Source organism: Oncorhynchus masou, unplaced genomic scaffold (genome assembly GCF_036934945.1).
Source record: "Oncorhynchus masou masou isolate Uvic2021 unplaced genomic scaffold, UVic_Omas_1.1 unplaced_scaffold_6219, whole genome shotgun sequence".
Classification (NCBI taxonomy): Eukaryota; Metazoa; Chordata; class Actinopteri; order Salmoniformes; family Salmonidae; genus Oncorhynchus; species Oncorhynchus masou.
In genome coordinates this window covers 1-18,682 of record NW_027012649.1, presented here as the reverse complement: position 1 = coordinate 18,682, position 18,682 = coordinate 1, and the positions used below count along the sequence as shown (strand labels likewise).

The following is an 18,682-nucleotide window of genomic DNA, read 5'->3' as shown; positions in this document are numbered from 1 at the left end:
GGTGGTGCCCCTTGCTTGGTGGTGCCCCTTGCCTTGGTGGTGCCACCTTGCTTGGTGGTGCCCCTTGCTTGGTGGTGCCCCTTGCTTGGTGGTGCCACTTGCTTAGTGGTGCCCCTTGCTTAGTGGTGCCCTTTGTGCGGTGCCACTTGCTTTAGTGGTGCCACTTGCTTAGTGGTGCCCCTTGCTTAGTGGTGTTGCAGACTCTGGGGCCTTTCAGAATAGGTGTATATACAGTATACTGAGATCATGTAAAGATCATGTGAACCTTAGATTGCACACAGGTGGACTTTATTTAACTATTATGTGACTTCTGAAGGTAATTGGTTTGCACCAGATCTTATTTAGGGGCTTCATAGCAAAGGGGTGAGTACACATGCACACACCACTTTTCAAATGTATTTTTTAAACAAGTCATTTTTTTCATTTCACTTCCCCAATATGGACTATTTTGTGTATGTCCATTACATGAAATCCAAATAAAAATAAATTTAAATGACATGGTTGAAATGCAACAAAATAAGAAAAATGGCAAGGGGGATAAATACTTTTGCAAGGCAAGGTACCCGAACGACTTCACAAGGCATTATAAATCTAATACCTGAACCACTTCACAAAGCATTATAAATCTAATACCTGAACGACTCCCCAAGGCATTATAAATCTAATACCTGAACGACTCCCCAAGGCATTATAAATCTAATACCTGAACGACTCCCCAAGGCATTATAAATCTAATACCTGAATGACTTCCCAAGGCATTATAAATCTAATACCTGAACGACTCCCCAAGGCATTATAAATCTAATACCTGAACCACTTCACAAGGCATTATAAATCTAATACCTGAACGACTCCCCAAGGCATTATAAATCTAATACCTGAACGACTCCCCAAGGCATTATAAATCTAATACCCGAACCACTTCACAAAGCATTATAAATCTAATACCTGAACCTCTTCACAAGGCATTATAAATCTAATACCTGAACCACTTCACAAGGCATTATAAATCTAATACCTGAACCTCTTCACAAGGCATTATAAATCCAAATAAATGAGCCTCTGCATCAAAAAAGCTATTGAATATTCCCATCTCAGAAACCCCTAGAAGAAAACCAACCCCATGATATTAGGTAATGACAGTCTTTGATTATTGTTATAAATCCTACCTTAGTAGTCCGGAAACAAAACAGAGATGTTGTTTAACACCCAGAGTGAGACACACCCGCAGACAGAGCTGTCACCTCCCATAACTCACCCTGTTGTTCCTATGAGAGGCCTGTGGGTCAGTCATCCATGCTCCAAACCGGGTGCCAGATGTCTTTATTGTTACAGGTCCAGTGATTTTCATTAATTTCCCACATGCTGTTAAATGAAGAAATGCAGCGATAAGACATACTGTTTTTTCCTCCACTTCATACTACATTTCTCAAGACAATGTCATGCCTGCGCCACTGTGAGAGTTTTACAGAACAACACCGTACTTCTTAAAATCAGGCTTGGCGGAGACAAGCACACACTAAAGCTCTCGAACTCAGACGGTCATACCGGACTCAATTAATTGGCCATAGGTATTGACTGCATGTGCAAGCTGTTTGGCAAATACTGCTTTGTGGTTTCCCACGTGGTATCGCAGAGTTTTATATGAGCATTTACAACTGATTACTTACTGGGTTTTGCCCACGAGATGGATATTGATCTGGTTCTACACACTGGGTTTTGCCCACGAGGTGGATATTGATCTGGTTCTACTCACTGGGTTTAGCCCACGCAGTCGATATTGATCTGATTACTCACTGGGTTTTGCCCACGCAGTCGATATTGTTCTGGTTCTACTCACTGGGTTATGCCCACGCAGTCGATATTGATCTGGTTCTACTCACTGGGTTATGAACACGCAGTCGATATTGATCTGGTTCTACTCACTGGGTTATGCCCACGCAGTCGATATTGATCTGGTTCTACTCACTGGGTTATGCCCACGAGGTGGATATTGATCTAGTTCTACTCACTGGGTTATGCCCATGCAGTCGATATTGATCTGGTTCTACTTACTGGGTTATGCCCACGCAGTCGATATTGATCTGGTTCTACTCACTGGGTTATGCCCACGCAGTCGATATTGATCTGGTTCTACTCACTGGGTTTTGCCCACGCAGTCGATATTGATCTGGTTCTACTCACTGGGTTTTGCCCACGAGGTGGATATTGATCTGGTTCTACTCACTGGGTATTGCCCACGCAGTCGATATTGATCTGGTTCTACTCACTGGGTTTAGCCCACGCAGTTGATATTGATCTGATTACTCACTGGATTTCGCCCACGCAGTCGATATTGTTCTGGTTCTACTCACTGGGTTATACCCACGCAGTCGATATTGATCTGGTTCTACTCACTGGGTTTTGCCCACGAGGTGGATATTGATCTGGTTCTACTCACTGGGTTTTGCCCACAAGGTGGATATTGATCTGGTTCTACTCACTGGGTTATGCCCATGCAGTCGATATTGATCTGGTTCTACTCACTGGGTTATGAACACGCAGTCGATATTGATCTGGTTCTACTCACTGGGTTATGCCCACGAGGTGGATATTGATCTGGTTCTACTCACTGGGTTATGCCCATGCAGTCGATATTGATCTGGTTCTACTTACTGGGTTATGCCCACGCAGTCGATATTGATCTGGTTCTACTCACTGGGTTTTGCCCACGCAGTCGATATTGATCTGGTTCTACTCACTGGGTTATGCCCACACAGTCGATATTGATCTGGTTCTACTCACTGGGTTTTGCCCACGCAGTCGATATTGATCTGGTTCTACTCACTGGGTTATGCCCACACAGTCGATATTGATCTGGTTCTACTCACTGGGTTTTGCCCACGCAGTCGATATTGATCTGGTTCTACTCAGTGGGTTTTGCCCACGCAGTCGATATTGATCTGGTTCTACTCACTGGGTTATGCCCACACAGTCGATATTGATCTGGTTCTACTCACCGTGTTTTGCCCACACAGTCGATATTGATCTGGTTCTACTCAGTGGGTGATGCCCACGCAGTCGATATTGATCTGGTTCTACTCACTGGGTTTTGCCCACGCAGTCGATATTGATCTGGTTCTACTCACTAAGTTTGCCCACGAGGTGGATATTGATCTGGTTCTACTCACTGAGTTTGCCCATGCAGTTGTGCAGCCTGCTGTCCAGTCTGAGGACCCTCTGGTAGAGCTCGTCATAGTCGTATGCCCCCATCTCCTCCTGAATAGCTGTGAGCACCATAGACAGGTTCCTGATCTCCTCTTTAAAGGAGGAGATGAGCTGGGCGTCTGTCTTGTACTGCTCCAACACAGGGATCAGAGGCTGCAGCTCATCCATCTTGTTCTTCAGCTCCTGAAGCAGACAACAGATGGACACAGAGACATAGACAGACACAAAGACAGAAACAGAGAGAGGCACAGATACAGGCACAGAGACAGACACAGAGACATGCACAGAGACAGACACAGAGACGGGCACAGAGTCGGGCACAGAGACAGAGACAGACACAGACACAGAAACAGAAACAGGCACAGAGACAGAGACAGGCACAGAGACGGGCACAGAGACAGACACAGAGACAGACACAGAAACAGACACAAAGACAGAAACAGAGAGAGGCACAGATACAGGCACAGAGACAGACACAGAGACAGGCACAGAGACGGCCACAGAGTCGGGCACAGAGACAGAGACAGACACAGAAACAGGCACAGAGACAGAAACAGGCACAGAGACAGAGACAGGCACAGAGACAGACACAGAGACGGGCACAGAGATGGGCACAGAGACAGAGACAGACACAGACACAGAGACAGACACAGAAACAGGCACAGAGACAGAGACAGGCACAGAGGCGGGCACAGAGAGAGAGACGGGCACAAAGGCGGGCACAGAGACAGAGACAGGCACACAGACAGAGACAGGCCCACAGACAGACATAGGCATGAGACAAAGACATGCACAGAGACAGACACAACGTAACAGAGACAGAGAGAGGCATAAAGACAGAGACAGTAAAAGAGACAGAGACAGTAACAAGGACAGAGAAAGGCACAGAGACAGTGACCATGACCGAAACAGGCACAGTGACAGTGTTAGTGACAGAGGCAGACATAATGGTAGAATGGAAGAGAAGAGGCCATAATGGTAAAAGATAAGAGAGAAGAGGACATAATGGAAGAATGGAAGAGAGAAGAGAAGTCCATAATGGTATAAGATAAGAGAGAAGAGGACATAATGGAAGAAGAGAAGAGAGAAGAGAAGTCCATAATGGTAGAAGATAAGAGAGAAGAGGACATAATGGAAGAAGAGAAGAGAGAAGAGAAGTCCATAATGGTATAAGATAAGAGAGAAGAGGACATAATGGAAGAAGAGAAGAGAGAAGAGAAGTCCATAATGGTAGAAGATAAGAGAGAAGAGGACATAATGGTAGAATGGAAGAGAGGAAGCCATAATGGAAGAAGATAAGAGAGAAGAGAAGTCCATAAAGGTAGAAGAGAGGAAGCCATAATGGCAGAAGAGAAGAGAAAAGATAAGAGGCAATAATGTTAGAAGAGATGAGAGAAGAGTCCATAATGGTAAAAGAGATGAGAAGATAGACTTGGCCATAATGGTAGAAGAAAAGAGGCCATAATGGTAGAGGAGAAGAGGCCATAATGGTAGAAGACAAGAGGCCATAATGGTAGAAGGAGAGGAGAGAAGAGACTAGGTCATAATGGTAGAAGAGGCCATAATGGTAGAATAGAAGAGGCCATAATGGTAGAAGGAGAGGAGAGAAGAGGCCGCAATGGTAGAAGAGAAGAGGCCATAATGGTAGAAGAAAGAAGAGGTCATATTGGTAGAAGAGAAGTGGTCATAATGGTAGAAGAGAAGAGAAGAGAGAAGAGTCCACAATGGTAGAAGAGAAGAGAAAAGAGACTTGGCCATAATGGTAGAAGAGAAGAGGCCATAATGGTAGAAGAGAGAAGATGCCATAATGGTAGAAGAGAAGTGGTCATAATGGTAGAAGAGAGGAGAAGAGAGACTTGGCCATAATGGTAGAAGAGAAGAGGCCATAATGGTAGAAGAGAGAAGAGGCAATAATGGTAGAAGAGTCCATAATGGTAGAAGAGACGAGAGAAGAGGCTATAATGACAGTAGAAGGAGAGGAGAGAAGAGGCCATAATGGTAGAAGAGAAGAGTGAAGAGTGAAGAGGCCATAATGGTAGAAAAGTAGAGGCCATAATGGCAGAAGTGGAGAGAAGAGACCATAATGGTAGAAGAGAAGAGGCAATCATGGTAGAAGAGAGGAGAGAAGAGAAGAGGCCATAATGGTAGAAGGGGAGGAGAGAAGAAAAGAGGCCATAATGGTAGAAAGGGGAGGAGAGAAGAGAAGAGGCCATAATGGTAGAAGAGAAGAGGCCATAATGGTAGAAGAGAAGAGGCCATAATGGTAGAAGAGGCCATAATGGTAGAAGGAGAGGAGAGAAGAGGTCATAATGGTAGAAGAGAGAGGAGAGAAGAGAAGAGGCCATAATGGTAGAAGAGAATGTGCCATAATGGGCGAAGAGAGAAGAGGCCATAATGGTATAAGAGAAGTATCCATAATGGTAGAAGGAGGCGAATAGAAGAGGCCATAATGGTAGAAGGAGAGGAGAGAAGAGGTCATAATGGTAGTAGGGGAGGAGAGAAGAGAAGAGGCCATAATGGTAGAAGGGGAGGAGAGAAGAGAAGAGGCCATAATGGTAGAAGAGAATGTGCCATAATGGTAGAAGAGAGAAGAGGCCATAATGGTAGAAGAGGCCATAATGGTATAAGAGAAGTGTCCATAATGGTAGAAGGAGACGATAGAAGAGGTCATAATGGTATAAGGAGAAGAGTGAAGGAAGCGGCCATAATGACAGAAGAGAAAGAGACTTGGCCATAATGTAGAAGAGAAGAGGCCATGATGTAGAAGAGAAGAGGCCATAATGTAAGGAGAAGAGAAAGAGAAGAGGCCATAATGGTAGATGAGAGAGAAAAGAGACTACGCCTTAATGATAGAAGAGAAGAGGAAATAATGGTAGAAGGAGAAGAGTGAGAGAAGAGGCCATAAAGGTAGAATAGAAGAGAGAAGAGAACATAAAGGTAGAATAGAAGAGAGAAGAGAAGAGGCCATAATTGTAGAAGAAGAGGAGGCCTGTCTGCTCAGGTGACGTGGTCAAGAAAATCACCTGGGCCTATTTATAAACAATGTTCTGTACTTGAATGTATCCTAGTGGTGTAATGTTCTGTACTTTAATGTATCCTAGTGGTGTAATGTTCTGTACTTTAATGTATCCTAGTGGTGTAATGTTCTGTACTTTAATGTATCCTAGTGGTGTAATGTTCTGTACTTTAATGTATCCTAGTGGTGTAATGTTCTGTACTTTAATGTATCCTAGTGGTGTAATGTTCTGTACTTTAATGTATACTACTGCTGTAATGTTCTGTACTTTAATGTATACTAGTGCTGTAATGTTCTGTACTTTAAATGTATCCTAGTGGTGTAATGTTCTGTACTTTAATGTATCCTAGTGGTGTAATGTTCTGTACTTTAATGTATCTAGTGGTGTAATGTTCTGTACTTTAATGTATCCTAGTGGTGTAATGTTCTGTACTTTAATGTATACTACTGCTGTAATGTTCTGTACTTTAATGTATACTAGTGCTGTAATGTTCTGTACTTTAATGTATCCTAGTGCTGTAATGTTCTGTGCTTTAATGTATACTACTGCTGTAATGTTCTGTACTTGAATGTATACTAGTGCTGTAATGTTCTGTACTTTAATGTATCCTAGTGGTGTAATGTTCTGTACTTTAATGTATCCTAGTGGTGTAATGTTCTGTACTTGAATGTATCCCTAGTGGTGTAATGTTCTGTACTTTAATGTATCCTAGTGGTGTAATGTTCTGTACTTTAATGTATAGTAGTGCTGTAATGTTCTGTACTTGAGATGTATCCTAGTGGTGTAATGTTCTGTACTTTAATGTATCCTAGTGGTGCTAATGTTCTGTACTTTAGTGTATCCTAGTGGTGTAATGTTCTGTACTTGAATGTATCCTAGTGGTGTAATGTTCTGTACTTTAATGTATCCTAGTGGTTGTAATGTTCTGTACTTTAATGTATAGTTAGTGCTGTAATGTTCTGTACTTGAATGTATCCTAGTGGTGTAATGTTCTGTACTTTAATGTATACTAGTGGTGTAATGTTTCTGTACTTGAATGTATCCCTAGTGGTGTAATGTTCTGTACTTTAATGTATCCTAGTGGTGTAATGTTCTGTACTTTAATGTATAGTAGTGCTGTAATGTTCTGTACTTGAATGTATCCTAGTGGTGTAATGTTCTGTGCTTTAATGTATACTAGGTGCTGTAATGTTCTGTACCTGGAAGTTCCTGGTTATAATGGTCTTCCTGTCGTCTTCTATCTGTCTGAGCGTGGTCTGGAGCCCTTTCATCTGATTCTCCATCTTCATGACGTACTGGAAGTCCCCTCTGGGTCCTCAGGTTCAACACCTCAATGGACTGGGACATGTTCTGCACCTGGACCAGAGAATACAACTGCCTCCAATATGTTCTGGACTACAGCAAACAGAAGCACATTCAATATGGTAGGTGTTGTGTTGATTATATGGTAGGTGTTGTGTTGATTCTATGGTAGGTTTGTGTTGATTCTATGGTAGGTGTTGTCTTCATTCTATGGTAGGTGTTGTCTTCATTCTGTGGTAGGTGTTGTCTTCATTCTGTGGTAGGTGTTGTCTTGATTCTATGGTAGGTGTTGTCTTGATTCTATGATAGGTGTTGTGTTGATTCTATGATAGGTGTTGTGTTGATTCTATAATATGTGTTGTCTTCATTCTATGGTATGTGTTGTCTTGATTATATGATAGGTGTTGTGTTGATTCTATGGGAGGTGTTGTGTTGATTCTATGGTAGGTGTTGTGTTGATTCTATAGTATGTGTTGTCTTCATTCTATGGTATGTGTTGTCTTGATTATATGATAGGTGTTGTGTTGATTCTATGGGAGGTGTTGTGTTGATTCTATGGTAGGTGTTGTGTTGATTCTATGGTAGGTGCTGTCTTCATTCTATGGTAGGTGTTGTCTTCATTCTGTGGTAGGTGTTGTCTTGATTCTATGGTAGGTGTTGTCTCTGATTCTATGGTATGTGTTGTCGAGATTCTATGATAGGTGTTGTGTTGATTCTATGGTATGTGTTGTATTGATTCTATAGTATGTGTTGTCTTCATTCTATGGTATGTGTTGTCTTGATTATATGATAGGTGTTGTGTTGATTCTATGGTAGGTGCTGTCTTGATTGTCTTGACTGAAACATGGCTTAAGCCTGATGAATTTACTGTGTTAAATGAGGCCTCACCTCCTGGCTACACTAGTGACCATATCCCCCGTGCATCCCGCAAAGGCGGAGGTGTTGCTAACATTTACGATAGCAAATTTCAATTTACAAAAAAAAAATAGACGTTTTCGTCTTTTGAGCTTCTAGTCATGAAATCTATGCAGCCTACTCAATCACTTTTTATAGCTACTGTTTACAGGCCTCCTGGGCCATATACAGCGTTCCTCACTGAGTTCCCTGAATTCCTATCGGAACTTGTAGTCATAGCAGATAACATTCTAATCTTTGGTGACTTTAATATTCACATGGAAAAGTCACAGACTATAAAAAGGCTTTGGAGCCATCATCGACTCAGTGGTTTGTCCATGTCTCTGGACCCACTCACTGTCATCAGTCATACGCTAATAGTTTTGTCCCATGGAGATGATGTTGTGGATCTAAATGTTTTCCTCATAATCCTGGACTATCGGACCACCATTTTATTACGCTTTTGCTATTGCAACAAATAATCTACTCAGACCCCAACCAGGAACATCAAAGAAAGTCGTGCTATAAATTCATAAGATCAGCGTCAACTCACCATCAGCACGACCAAGAATATGTTTTTCGCGACGATGATCCTGTGTTCTGCCTTACAAACAGGGACAACGGGAATGGATCGCGATGCAGTGACCCCAAACGACTCAAAAAGTGGGAAACGTGGCTGCAGTCTTCTGGTCAGACCCTACGGAGACGGGGCACATCGTGCCCCACTTCCTAGATTCTTCTTTGCCAATGTCCAGTCTCTTGACAACAAGGTTGATGAAATCCAGGCAAGGGTAGCATTCCAGAGGACATCAGAGACTGTAACATTCTGTGCTTCGCTGGAAACACTCACTGGAGAGACGCTATCCGATGCGGTGCAGCCAACGGGTTTCTGCGCACCCCTCAAACACCCTTTCTGGTAAGAAGGGGGTGGGGGTGTATGCCTTAAGGCTAATGAGGCATGGTGCGATGAAAGAAACATACAGGAACTCAAATCCTTCTGTTCACCTGATTTAGAATTCCTCACAATCAAATGTAGACCGCATTACCTACCAAGAGAATTCTCTTCGATTATAATCACAGCCGTATATATCCCCCAAGCAGACACATCGATGGCTCTGAACGAACTTTATTTAACTCTTTGCAACCTGGAAACCATTTATCCGGAGGCTGCATTCATCGTTGTTGGGGATTTTAACAAGGCTAATCTGAAAACAAGACTCCTAAAAATTTTATCAGCATATCGATTGCGCAACCAGGGGCGGAAAAACCTTGGATCACTGTTACTCTAACTTCTGTTGACAAAGATAGGCTATACCCGCCCCCCGGAAAAAGGCTACGACCACTTTACTCATTTTTGCTGATACCTGCCTACAGACAAATAAGCAAAAAAGCTCTGCTATGAGTCTGTCCAACGCTGGTCCCACTAAACTGACTCCACAATGTAGACTGCTTCCATCGTGGACGGGGACATGTTTCGTATTAGGTCAAATAACAACATTGGGACGAATATGCTGATTCGGTGTGCGGAGTTCATTAGAACGTGCGTTGAAGATGTCATTCTATAGCAACGATTAAAACATTCCCTAACCAGAAACCTTGGATTGATTGGCAGGAATTGTGGCTCAGTCGGTAGAGCATGGCGCTTGCAACGCCTGCCGTGGGATCGATTCCGCTGGGGCCACCCATATGTGGTAGTGGCCCCAGCCGACGGTAAATGCGGCAACACTACAAAGCGCCTGCTAAATGGGATATATTATTTTATATTTTTATATATTACAACTGCGGTGAAACTGAAAGCCAAACCACTGTTTTCAATCAGGGCAAGGTGTCTGGTAACAGACTGAATACAAACAATGCAGTTATTCCTCCATAAGGCTATCAAACAAGCTAAGCCGTCAGTACAGAGACAAAGTAGAATCCCAATTCAACGGCCCAGACACAAGAGGCATGGGCAGGGCCACCCACAGTCCAATCACGGACTACAGGAAGAAATCAGCCCAGTCACGGACCAGGATGTCTTGCTCCCAGCAGACTAAATAACTTTTTTGCCCGCTTTGAGGGACACAATACAGTGCCACTGACACTGCCTACAACAGAAAAATGCGGTCTCTCCTTCTCACTGCAGCCGAGGTGAGTAAAACATTTAAACGTGTTAACCTTCGCAAGGCTGGAGGCCCAGGCGTGCATCCCCAGCCGCACCCTCAGAGCATGCCAGACCAGCTGGCTGGTGTGTTTACGGACATATTCAATCAATCCCTATACCAGTCTGCTGTTCCCACATGCTTCAAGATGGCCACCATCCTTCCTGTTCCCAAGAAAGTTAAGGTAACTGAGCTAAACGGACCACGCCCGTAGCACTCACTTCCGTCATCATGAAGTGCTTTGAGAGACTAGTCAAGGACCATATCACCTCCACCCTACCTGACACCCCCTAGACCCACTCCAATTCTGCTACCGCTCAAATAGGGTCCAGACATGTAATTCAACCCACACTGCACACTGCCCCACCCCATCCGGATAAGAGGAATACCTATGTGAGAATGCTGTTCATCGACTACAGCCCGGCATTCAACACTATAGTACCTCCAGCTCGTCACCGCTTTCCCCGAGACTCCTGGGTCTCGACCCCGCCCCCCAGCAAACTGGGTACTGACTTCCTGACGGGCCCCAGGTGGTGAGGGTAGGTAACAACATCTCCTCCCGCTGATCCCTCAGCACTGGGGCCCCACAAAGGTGCGTTCTGAGCCCTCTCCTGTACTCCCTGTTCACCCACGACTGCGTGGCACGCACGCCCAACTCAATCATCAAGTTTGCGGACAACACAACAGTGGTAGGCTTGATTAACAACAACGAAGAGACGGCCTACAGGAGGAGTTGAGGGCCTTCTCAAGGAGTGTGGGGTGGTGTCAGGAAAATAACCGCTCACACTCAACGTCAACAAAACTAAGGAGATGATTGTGGACTTCAGGAAACAGCAGAGGGAACACTCTATCCACATCGATGGAACAGTAGTGAGAGTAGCAAGTCTTTAAGTTCCTCGGCATGCCACACCACAGACAAAACTGAATTGGTCCACCACACAGACAGCATCGCGGAAGAAGGCGCATATGCTCTTCAACCTCAGGAGGCTGAAGAAATTCGGCTTGTCACCAAAGCACTCACAAACTTCTACAGATGCACAATCGAGAGCATCCTGGCGGGCTGTATCACCGCCTGGTACACGGCAACTGCTCCGCCTCAACCGTGCTGCTTCCAGAGGCAGGAGGCTGCACAATGCATCATCGGGGGCAAACTACCTGCCCTCCAGGACACCCACCACCGATGTTACAGGAAGGCCATAAAGATCATCATAGGACATCTACCACCCGAGCCACTGCCTGTTCACCCCGCTATCATCCAGAAGGCGAGGTCAGTACAGGTGCATCAAAGCTGGGACCGAGAGACTGAAAAACAGCTTCTATCTCAAGGCCATCAGACCGTTAAACAGCCACCACTAACATTGAGTGGCTGCTGCCTACACACTGACACTGACTCAACTCCAGCCACTTTAATAATGGGAATTGATGGGAAATGATGTAAATATATCACTAGCCACTTTAAACAATGCTACCTTATATAATGTTACTTACCCTACATTATTCATCTCATATGCATACGTATATACTGTACACTATATCATCGACTGCATCCTTATGTAATACATGTATCACTAGCCACTTTAACTATGCCACTTTGTTTACATACTCATCTCACATGTATATACTGTACTCGATACCATCTACTGTATCTTGCCTATGCTGCTCTGTACCATCACTCATTCATATCCTTATGTACATATTCTTTATCCCCTTACACTGTGTATTAGACAGTAGATTAGGAATTGTTAGTTAGATTACTTGTTGGTTATTACTGCATTGTCGGAACTAGAAGCACAAGCATTTCGCTACACTCGCATTAACATCTGCTAACCATGTGTATGTGACAAATAAAATTTGATTTGATTTGATTTGACAACACAAAGATTCCTTGATGTCCTTCCAGATTCCCTCTGTCTACCCAATGATGCCAGAGGACAAAAATCAGTTAACCACCTAACTGAGGAACTCAATTTAACCTTGCGCAATACCCTAGATGCAGTTGCACCCCTAAAAACTAAAAACATTTCTCATAAGAAACTAGCTCCCTGGTACACAGAAAATACCCGAGCTCTGAAGCAAGCTTCCAGAAAATTGGAATGGAAATGGCGCCACACCAAACTGGAAGTCTTCCGTCTAGCTTGGAAAGACAGTACCGTGCAGTACTGAAGAGCCCTTACTGCTGCTCGATCATCCTATTTTTTCTAACTTAATTGAGGAAAATAAGAACAATCCGAAATTCATTTTGATACTATCGCAAAGCTAACTAAAGCAGCATTCCCCCCAAGAGAGGATGACTTTCACTTTAGCAGTGATAAATTCATGAACTTCTTTGAGAAAAAATTATGATTATTAGAAAGCAAATTACAGACTCCTCTTTAAATCTAAATATTCCTTCAAAGCTCAGTTGTCCTGAGACTGCATAACTCTGCCTGGACCTAGGATCAAGAGAGGCAGCTCAGTGTTTTAGTACTATATCTCTTGACACAATGATGAAAATAATCATGGCCTCTAAACCTTCAAGCTGCATACTGGACTATTCCAACTAAACTACTGAAGAGCTGCTTCCTGTGTGGTCCTCCTATGTTGAACATAATAAACAGCTCTCTATCCACCGGATGTGTACCAAACTCACTAAAAGTGGCAGTAATAAAGCCTCTCTTGAAAAAGCCAAACCTTGACCCAGAAAATATAAAAAACTATCGGCCTATATCGAATCTTCCATTCCTCTCAAAAATCTTAGAAAAGGCTGTTGCGCAGCAACTCACTGCCTTCCTGAAGACAAACAATGTATACGAAATGCTTCAGTCTGGTTTTAGACCGCATCATAGCACTGAGACGGCACTTGTGAAGGTGGTAAATTACATTTTAATGGCATCGGACCGAGGCTCTGCATCTGTCCTCGTGCTCCTAGACCTTAGTGCTGCTTTTGATACCATGGATCACATTCTTTTGGAGAGATTGGAAACCCAAATTGGTCTACACGGACAAGTTCTGGCCTGGTTTAGATCTTATCTGTCGGAAAGATATCAGTTTGTCTCTGTGAATGGTTTGTCCTCTGACAAATCAACTGTAAATTTCGGTGTTCCTCAAGGTTCCGTTTTAGGACCACTATTGTTTTCACTATATATTTTACCTCTTGGGAATGTTATTCGAAAACATAATGTTAACTTTCACTGCTATGCGGATGACACACTGCTGTACATTTCAATTAAACATGGTGAAGCCCCAAAATTGCCCTTGCTAGAAGCATGTGTTTCAGACATAAGGAAGTGGATGGCTGCAAAACTTTCTACTTTTAAACTCGGACAAAACAGAGATGCTTGTTCTAGGTCCCAAGAAACAAAGAGATCTTCTGTTGAATCTGACAATTCATCTTAATGGTTGTACAGTCGTCTCAAATAAAACTGTGAAGGACCTCGGCGTTACTCTGGACCCTGATCTCTCTTTTTGAAGAACATATCAAGACCATTTCAAGGACAGCTTTTTTCTATCTACGTAACATTGCAAAAATCAGAAACTTTCTGTCCAAAAATGATGCAGAAAAATTAATCCACGCTTTTGTCACTTCTAGGTTAGGCTACTGCAATGCTCTACTTTCCGGCTACCCGGATAAAGCACTAAATAAACTTCAGTTAGTGCTAGATACGGCTGCTAGAATCCTGACTAGAACCAACATATTTTTATCATATTACTCCAGTGCTAGCCTCCCTACACTGGCTTCCTGTCAAAGCAAGGGCTGATTTCAAGGTTTTACTGCTAACCTACAAAGCATTACATGGGCTTGCTCCTACCTATCTCTCTGATTTGGTCCTGCCGTACATACCTCCAAGTACGCTACGGTCACAAGAGCATGAGCCTCCTAATTGTCCCTAGAATTTCTAAGCAAACAGCTGGAGGCAGGGCTTTCTCCTATAGAGCTCCATTTTTATGGAACGGTCTGCCTACCCATGTCAGAGACGCAAACTCGGTCTCAACCTTTAAGTCTTTACTGAAGACTCATCTCTTCAGTGGGTCATATGATTGAGTGTAGTCTGGCCCAGGAGTGGGAAGGTGAACGGAAAGGCTCTGGAGCAACGAACCACCCTTGCTGTCTCTGCCTGGCCGGTTCCCCTCTTTCCACTGGGATTCTCTGCCTCTAACCCTATTACAGGGGCTGAGTCACTGGCTTACTGGGGCTCTCTCATGCCGTCCCTGGAAGGGGTGTGTCACCTGAGTGGGTTGATTCACTGATGTGGTCATCCTGTCTGGGTTGGCGCCCCCCTTGGGTTGTGCCATGGCGGAGATCTTTGCGGGCTATACTCAGCTTTGTCTCAGGATGGTAAGTTGGTGGTTGAAGATATCCCTCTAGTGGTGTGGGGGCTGTGCTTTGGCAAAGTGGGTGGGGTTATATCCTTCCTGTTTGGCCCTGTCCGGGTGTCCTCGGATGGGGCCACAGTGTCTCCTGACCCCTCCTGTCTCAGCCTCCAGTATTTATGCTGCAGTAGTTTATGTGTCGGGGGGCTGGGGTCAGTTTGTTATATCTGAGTACTTCTCCTGTCCAATTCGGTGTCCTGTGTGAATCTAAGTGTGCGTTCTCTAATTCTCTCCTTCTCTCTCTCGGAGGACCTGAGCCCTAGGACCATACATGTTCTGGTTATAATCTCCACCCGGCACAGCCGAGAAGAGGGACTGGCCATCCACATATGCTCTCTCTAATTCTCTTTCTTTCTCTCTCGGAGGACCTGAGCCCTAGGACCATGCCCCAGGACTACCTGACATGATGACTCCTTGCTGTCCCCAGTCCACCTGGCCGTGCTGCTGCTCCAGTTTCAACTTTTCTGCCTTATTATTATTCGACCATGCTGGTCATTTATGAACATTTGAACATCTTGGCCATGTTCTATTATAATCTCTACCCGGCACAGCCAGAAGAGGACTGGCCACCCCACATAGCCTGGTTCCTCTCTAGGTTTCTTCCTAGGTTTTGGCCTTTCTAGGGAGTTTTTCCTAACCACCATGCTTCTACACCTGCATTGCTTGCTGTTTGTGGTTTTAGGCTGGGTTTCTGTACAGCACTTTGAGATATCAGCTGATGTACGAAGGGCTATATAAATACATTTGATTTGATTTGATTTGATTCAATGGTAGATGTTGTGTTGATTCTATGGTAGGTATTGTCTTGATTCTCTGGTAGGTGTTGAGTTGATTACACAGAAACCCAGCCCTGAGCTGCCCAGAGCCTACCAGATTAACTAAATACCCTCTATGCTCTCTTTGAGGCAAGCAGCACTGAAACATGCATGAGAGCACCAGCTATTCCGGACGACTGTGTGATCACGCTTGTCATAGCCAATTTGAGTAAGACCTTTAAACAGGTCAACACTCACAAGGCCAAAGGGCCAGACGGATTACCAGGACGTGTACTCTGAGCATGTGCTGACCAACTGGCAAGTGTCTTCACTGACATGTCAACCTCTCCCTGACCAACTCTGTAAAATATACATGTTTCAAGAAAGCCACCACAGTCCCTGTGCGCCAAGAAACCTGCCTAAATGACTAACGTCCCAAGGCACTCACATCTAGAACCATGAAGTGCTTTGAAAGTCTGGTCATGGCTCACATCAACACCATCATCCCAGAAACCCTAGACTCACTACAATTCGCATACTGCCCCATCTCGATTGCACTCCACACTGTCCTTTCCCACCTGGTCAAAAGGAACACCTACATAAGAATGCTGATCTTTGACTACTACAGGTCATCACTAAGCTAAGGACCCTGGTACTAAACACCTCCCCTTTGCAACTGGATCCTGGACTTCCTGACGGGCCGCCACCAGGTGGTAAGGGTAGGCAACAACACATCTGCCACGTTGATCCTCAACACGGGGCTCCTCAGGGGTGTGTGGCTTAGTCCCCTCCAGTACTCCCCTCTTCACCCACAAATGACTTCAACACCATCATTAAGTTTTGCCAATGACAGAACGGTGGTAGGCATGATTTCCGATAACGATGAGACAGCCTACAGGGAGGAGGTCAGAGACCTGTCAGTGTGGAACCAGGACAACAACCTCTCTCTCAATGTAATCAAGACAAAAGAGCTCATCAGGGACTACAGGAGAACGCCCCCATTAACATCGAGCGGGCTGTAGTGTAGTGGGTCGAGAGCTTCAAGTTTATTGGCTTCCACACTAACATACCATCATGGGCCAAACACACCAATACAGTCGTGGCGAGGGCATGTCAATGCCTATTCCCCTCAGGAGACTAAAAAGATTTGGCATGGATCCTCAAAAAGATCCTCAGATACTCAAAACGTTCTACAGCTGCACCATCGAGAGCATCTTGACTGGTTGCATCGCCACTTGGTATGGGAACTGCCTCGGCATCCGAGGGTAGTGCGTATGGCCCAGTACATCACTGGGCACAAGCTTCCACTGCCATCCACAAGCTTCCTGCAAGTGGTACCAGAGCACCAATTATAGGTCCAAAATGCTCCTTAACAGCTTCTACCCCAAAGCCATTATTAAACTGCTAAAAAGTTAATCAAATGGCTACCCGGACAATTTTCATTGACCCCCTTTTTGCATTGCTGCTACTCACTGTTTATTATCTATGCACATTGACGCGGTACCAAAACCCCCTGTACATGTATATAGCCTCATTGTTGTTCATTGATTGTGTAACTTTTATTTCTTGCTTTTTGTAAAAAAAAATGGAAAAAAATATTTACCAAATATTTTCTTACTTAAAATAGTTTTTCTGAATTGTTGGTTAAGGGCTTGTAAGTAAGTAAGTAAGGATTTCACAGTAAGGTGTTGTATTTGGCACAATTGACAAATCAAATGTTATTCTATTTGAGTCATGGGATTACCTTTGAATGGAATTACACCCATTTTTCCAGTCTACAAGACACTAGCAAAACCCAAGCCTACTGTACTTGATGGTAAGAGCACACACTGTTGCCACTAGTGGCTGGACAGACCAATTCGAAGTCAATCTCGTGTGATCTGCCTGAGCTGACATGGGGGCTAACTGACTGACTATCAGGGGAAGAACTGCTGACGCACACCAAAATGTTGAAATTGCACCTAACGCTCAACAGTAAATTGAGACCCTGACTGAGTTACAAAAATTAAAATACAGGATATACTTATTTCATTTGGGGGTTGGGGCCCCCTAGCAGACACAGGGCCCTGGAATCTGCCCTGATAGAAGAGTATGTACTGTATGTGTCTGTATTGCTTTGTGTGTGACCTTCCAGTAGCTGGCGGAGCTGTCTTCCCTTGGCGTCTCTGGAGCAGAGGTTCTGTTCAGGAGCCACCACCGTGCAGATACACCGCCCGTCAGTATCCTGAGCTGAGCTGTACACCTGCCAGCCCTCCTTAGGGCCCAATGGTCTACACACACACACACACACACACACACACACACACACACACACACACACACACACACACACACACACACACACACACACACACACACACACACACACACACACACACACAAACAAGAAAATATCAGTGAAGGGAATCAGTAATCTGGATAAATGACGTTGGATGACAGACAACATTTTTCAGTGTGAGCTGGTAGCTAGATAATCATATAGCTAGTGATAGAAAGTGATAGTATACCGTGCCTTGCAAAAGTATTCATGTCCCTTTGGTGTTTTTCCTATTTTGTTGCATTACAACCTGTAATTTAAATATAATTTTATTTGGATTTCATGTAATGGACAGACATAAAATAGTCTAAACTGGTGAAGTGAAATGAAAAAAATTTGCTTGTTTCAAAATATTCAAAAATACAAATCTGAAAAGTGGTGTGTGTATGTATTCACCCCTTTACTATGAAGCCCCTAAATAAGACCTGGTGCAACCAATCACCTTCAGAAGTCACAGAATTAGTTAAATAAAGTCCACCTGTGTGCAATCTAAGTGTCACATGATCTGTCACATTATCTCAGTATATACTGCACACCTGTTCTGGAAGGCCCCAGAGTCTGCAACACCACTAAGCAAGGGGCACCATGAAGACCAAAGAGCTCTCCAAACATGTCGGGGACAAAGTTGTGAGAAGTACAGATCAGGGTTGGGTTATAAAAAAATATCAGAAACTTTTAACATCCCACTGAGCATCATTA

The 18,682-nt window shown here is 44.1% G+C and overlaps 1 protein-coding gene across 1 annotated transcript; it reads right to left on the bottom strand.

Annotated features, from left to right (window-relative positions):
• Positions 1–1,258: 1,258 nt before the first annotated feature.
• On the bottom strand, positions 1,259–7,513 carry LOC135536468 (noelin-3-like; the record flags this gene model as incomplete). The annotated part of the gene is made up of 3 exons (XM_064962811.1): positions 7,424–7,513; positions 3,171–3,390; positions 1,259–1,365 (listed from the first exon to the last, which is right to left on the bottom strand). Coding segments are annotated over exons 1-3 (417 nt in total), but the record flags the coding sequence as incomplete, so codon positions are not given.
• Positions 7,514–18,682: the final 11,169 nt, after the last annotated feature.